The sequence below is a fragment of the Seriola aureovittata genome, chromosome 12 (genome assembly GCF_021018895.1).
Source record: "Seriola aureovittata isolate HTS-2021-v1 ecotype China chromosome 12, ASM2101889v1, whole genome shotgun sequence".
Lineage (NCBI taxonomy): Eukaryota > Metazoa > Chordata > Actinopteri > Carangiformes > Carangidae > Seriola > Seriola aureovittata.
The window spans coordinates 8006704-8012271 of NC_079375.1; the positions used below are offsets into that span (position 1 = coordinate 8006704).

Below are 5568 nucleotides of genomic sequence, written 5' to 3' on the forward strand. Positions count from 1 at the left end.
CGCAAACACAGAACTCATTGTGGATGCATACAGCGTTCATATGCACACAAACATATAAACACTCTCCCATGCATGCACGCACACACGCATCAGTGCCCTTTCTCCACCACCACCCCCTGCTCCCAGCCATTACACATGCATACACACGCACACATGCATGCACACACATATAAATGCGCTTAGGCACATGCTTGAGCACACACATACACGCACACAGTAAGCCCTCATCACTCAAATCCCATGGTGCACACAGACACACACAGGCATGCACACATTACATTTCAAACCTTCTTCACAAATATACGACACAAAGGCACTCTCACACACTCACACTCACACACACACACACACACACACACACACACACACACACACACACACACACACACACCCAGCAATGAGATACAAACCCATATCCTGCATCATTCACTGACTGTAATGCCCCGACACACACACACACACATACAGTACAGCAGGGCCAGGAAATGCAGAAAACAGATCTCAGGCATCCACTGACATCAGTGAGGCAAGGCCCGCCTTTTCCATTAGACACTGACGTCAGTTTTCCACAAAACTGTTTCACCCCAAATTACAGGAGATCAAACTCTTCCTCTGTTGACAGTTAAGAATAGATCAATGTGAGACACATGCAGCAAACAGAACCAGAGGTGAGGATCTTCTCCCTCCAGACGGTGTGGTCACAGCCTTCAGGAGGTACAGACTATCTCCATCTGACTGTCAACACACACACACACACAGCGGTGACTGTGAAACCCTGATACTTCACTGGCCTCACTCCAACCACTTGGGAGTCAGATGTACGTAAAAATATGTAAAACACCGAGGCGTGAGAGCGCATACGTTTAACACAGCCGCCACATGTGCCTCACAGTGAGCTCTCCTTCCATTAATAAAGCCCAGTAACTTTTAATCTACTGGTTCCACTGGTATCATCAGCGCTTCCTCCTCCCAGTCCTTGGACAGTCAGCATGAGGCAGGTCAAATTGGGCAGCAACAGGTCAGTCACTATGAACAGGGCACCATCTAGTGTTGCATGCAGAGAATGGGAGAGCTGCTGCAAAGTTTCAAGCAGATGAAGCAACAGCCATGTTGGGTATGTGTGTGTGTGTGTGTGTGTGTGTGTGTGCTGAATCCTTTACCCTCATGCAACACTGAGGTCGCTGAGAGGTTAAGTTTCATGTCAGAGTCAAAATAAAGAGCTGAGACAGAGCTGAACAAAGCTAAGGTGCAGTGGACATGAGGGCGGGTGTGGGGAGGGGAGGGGGAGTCGGGGGGTGGGGTGGGGTGGTGGGCAGCGGTTGTGATTGTTTGCATAGGCCAGGCTCATTAAGAAACCAAAGCCTGAGGCACCGCTACGTCTCTGACTGGAGGAAAGTTTCAACTTGAACCAAAGAGTCATGATCAACTATCGTTTCAGTCCCTGTTATGATTATTATTATTATTATTATTATTATTATTAGAGCTGCAATGATTGGTCCATTGATCAATTAGTCATTATAACAATACTCTGCAACTGTTTTGATAATCAATTCATTGTTTAGAGAATGTTTTTCTCTGGCGGCAGTTTCTCAAATGTGATTCTTTTCTGCTTTTACTTGCTAAACTGAATTTCTTCAGGTTTAAAAGGCAGAACGATTATTTGAAGACTTCACTTTAGGAAAACTGCAGCGGACATTTTTCTGACCCAAAGATTAATCAGGGAGATATTAATTGGCAGATTAATCGAATATCAAAACAATCATTAGCTTTAGTCCTGGTTATTATATTATTGTCCCGGGTTGATCTTCAAAAAACAAATTGACCCAAATACTGCAGTTTTAAGATTCTTTGCTGTTTTTGACATTTTGCAAATGAGTCAGACAGAGTTGGTGAAACACTGTGTTGCTGCACACACTTGTCACTCTGACCTCGTTGTCTGACTGTGACCAGGTCATTGTAAACAGTGGAAAAATTTCTCTTTGTTTCAAAGTGCAATCGAAGCCCCGCTACAAACTACTTTTAGAAGTATTTTTATGTTTTTACTCAACTGGACACATGTAAATGACTTTGTGTGTAAATTGAGGTCGACAAACCTTTTCAGTGTGACCACAACAAACCAACCGTGTCAACATTTGATCCATTAGACCGATGTGGCACCAGATAACTCTGAACGCCTCTCACCTCCACCAAAACACCTCATCTTTTAAAAAGTACATTTGCTTTCCAAATTAAAGATTTGAAACCGAGTTTTCAGGCGTTTAAAGGCTGACGTCTGGGTGTGGCAGAAACTACTAATACTGCAGGATACAACAAAAACCAAACTTTGCAAAAACAATAAAACACAGCAAATGGTGTTTATTGTCAAAGTGTAGGAGTAGGACAATGTTATATGTGCATAATTAATTATTGTGTACTCTAATTGTGCAACAAACTAAGCTACAGTATATACAGACATCTATCATTAACAGTTGATAGCTGGATGACAGTTATACTGTATAACAGTAAATCTAGTTGGCCGGTTGCTTGGGCAGGACAGCCTCGAAAAGACAATCCGTCAAAGGCCCAAGACTTTGGTATCATCTGTGTCAAATGCAAAATGGTGACTCTTACTCTTACAGTGTAATATCAATCAATACAACTAAACACATCCATTAAAAACATCCACATGAATATACTCAATGCAACAAATGTTATGCAGAAAAATCTTTTCCCCCCCCAACTCTGCTTCTCTCTTTAATCTCCATAAAATCCAGTAAAGGTTAAACAAACATTTAAATGTTACATATCCCATAAAAGTAAAAGAGGATAATGTTATGAGAACCCCCAGTCTAGATAGCAACGATGCTTTGTGAAAAATATATGTATAGTAGAGTGAACTAAACATTTACATGATTTTACAGGTGGAAAGAAAACATTGTTTTGACATAACTTTTTAGAATAATAATACAGCCCCACAGTCTTATGAACATGCTATGATCTCTTGTTACTCACTCCGATCATTGTCCATGTGATGTCAGGCCATCAGCCTGTCACAGGGTTGTGGTTGTGTCAGTGTGTTTACATGTTTTGAGTGTGCATGTCTGTGTGTCAGTATGTGTGTGTGTGCTCTGTGGGTTTTCAGGCTCAACAGTCCCCCGAGTTGTGCGAATGTGGCCCGGTCTCCATTTTCCAGTCTCTCTGGTCGGCGGCGTCTCCCTGGCCGTGCTGGGAGGCGGCTGGAGACAGGGACATCTGTCTGCGGGGGTTGCCGCTGTGCATGGTGTTCCAGTGGCGCTTCAGATCCGACGCTTTGATGAAGGCTTTGTCGCAGGAGCCGCAGTTGAATGGCCGCTCGCCTCGGTGCTGCCGTTCGTGGTCTTTCAGGTGGGACTTGTGCTTGAAGGCCTTTTCGCACATTTGGCACGCGAAGGGCCTCTCGTTGCTGTGAACCCTCTCGTGCCTCTTCAGGTCGGGGCCCCTGATGAAGGCCTTGCCGCAGACCACACAGCGGTGGGGTTTGAAGCCGGAGTGGATCTTCAGGTGCTCCTTGAGGTGGGCGGCGGTGGTGAAGGCTTTGGGGCAGTGCTCGCAGCCGTACGGGCGGTTGGCGGTGAGCAGCCGCTCCTTTTTGGCGTTGTGGTCCATGGGCTTTGCTCCTGTGCTCTGGCAGGAGCCGTGGTCGCGGTGGCCGTACAGCAAGTACTCCAGCTTCATGTCGCTGGAGGAGGAGGAACCCCAGCCGTGGCTGTGAGGATCTTTACCCATGTTGGTGTTGTAGTTGTGTGGCTGAGACACGTGCGAGCCGCCCGGCCCCATGCCATCCATGCCCTGATCGTAGAAGCTGTTCTTCCTCACCTCCTCCATGGCCAGCTCCTTCAGGATGGCGTCCTGAGCTCTCATCCCGTGGTCGCCTGGAGCCTGGTTCTCCCGGGTCTTCATGTTGGTCAGCTCACGTTTCTGGGTGCACAGGTTATCCAGGAAGTTGATCCCCAAGATTTGGCCGGATGACATCATCATATTGATGTCCTTCTTCCTCACGGCGAGCCTTGCTGTGTACATGTAATTGAGCACCTCTTCGAAGATGTCAGAGCGGATGAAGTCCAACTCCACGATGGAGTTGTCTTCGTCGCTCTGTTTCTTGAAGAGCTTTTTAAAGTAGTTGCTGCAAGCTGCCAAGACACAGCGGTGAGCCCTGAACTCTATGTTTTCCACCACCACCACCACATCACAGTGCTCACCTTCCATCCTCTGTTGGTTGAGCATTTTCAGAAAGGTGGCTTTGTGGTCATAGTCGATATATCTCAATAAATCAGACATGTTGCAGGTCAAATAGGAGCAACCTGCAGAGGAAACACAACACACAGTCAAGATATTTTCATTTCCACAACAAAACTGGGAATGTGGATAAAGTGCACAGCTGAGGGGTGGAGCTCTATTATCACGCCTGTCGTGATATTATACACAGGTAGAGTATGCACCACACATTTACACACACTTAAAGGAGTAACTTGCAACCAACATCGCATTCTCTCATTGTTTTCTTCAGACCTGACCGACGAAGCTGCAGAGAGTAAACAAAAGTGGCTAAATCAATCATGCAGAAAGCCTTTGGTAGATACGATAGGCCCGACAGCGATAAAAGCCGCAGTAATGTTAATAAAAAAACACAAACACCAACAGAAACAAACAGACGCACTTTTCCCAACTTGACTAGCGCGTTTTTGCCGCCTCGTTCGCGTGACAGTCGCGTCGCGTGTAGAAAGGATAACCTTAGCAAGAATATTTCACATTTCACTGCGCCCAGCCATTTTGGTCAGCAAGCCTCCATTGGCATGTTTCTGGTGCCTTTAAAGCAGTTCACAAACAGCGGAGAACACGGCGGCGAACAGGCAGACACGCCGCCACGAAATGCCGCGCCGTTTTCTGCGCCTTCCGCAGCGACAAAGAGAAAATAAAAATGTTATTACCCGAAGCCTGAACGCGATCCCTGTGTTGTCACGCAAGGCAGTCGACGACGATCCAGAGCTGTCGTTTTTCCTCTTCCTCTTCTTGTTGTGACTGTTGGGCTCCACAGGAAATGCTGCATTGTTCTGCTGCCACCTACAGCCGCGGAGCAGGTACTCCACCGAGATCCTCTATGTCCGAGACGACGACCCACTCCGCAGGAGGAAAAAAAAAGTGTAGTCCAGTAGGAGGCAAGGCCCCAAAGTCCCTGGTTAACCATATTGTACACTATATAGTGCACTGCTTCTCAAACCTTTTCATATCAGGGACCCCTAAAGTGACACAAATTAGACCACGCCCCCCATTTGATAAGATCTTTGCTTTTAGATGTTTATTACACAAAGTGTTTGAAACACATGACCAAAATAGTCACACATTCTGTCATTGTTGTACATATGGATGGAATTATGGCCAAGTGAAAATAAATTATTCCCTATATGCTGAGAACCCCTTAAGGACCCCACTATTATCAACTGGGCAAAGCAGACAGCTCCCTAAGCCTCCATGTTTACTTCACATCATTTCTGTCAACAGAGTTTAATTAATCAGTTATTTGTTAAAAAGTTTTACCACTGAAGTGCCATC

General features: G+C 46.0%; 1 protein-coding gene across 1 annotated transcript; it reads right to left on the reverse strand.

Annotated features, from left to right (window-relative positions):
* Positions 1-2340: 2340 nt before the first annotated feature.
* LOC130178807 (zinc finger and BTB domain-containing protein 14-like) lies at positions 2341-5049 on the reverse strand. The gene is made up of 2 exons (XM_056391301.1): positions 4947-5049; positions 2341-4319 (listed from the first exon to the last, which is right to left on the reverse strand). Exon 2 carries the CDS (start codon positions 4294-4296, stop codon positions 3124-3126), a length of 1173 nt encoding a protein of 390 aa, XP_056247276.1. The 5' UTR covers positions 4297-4319; positions 4947-5049; the 3' UTR covers positions 2341-3123.
* Positions 5050-5568: the final 519 nt, after the last annotated feature.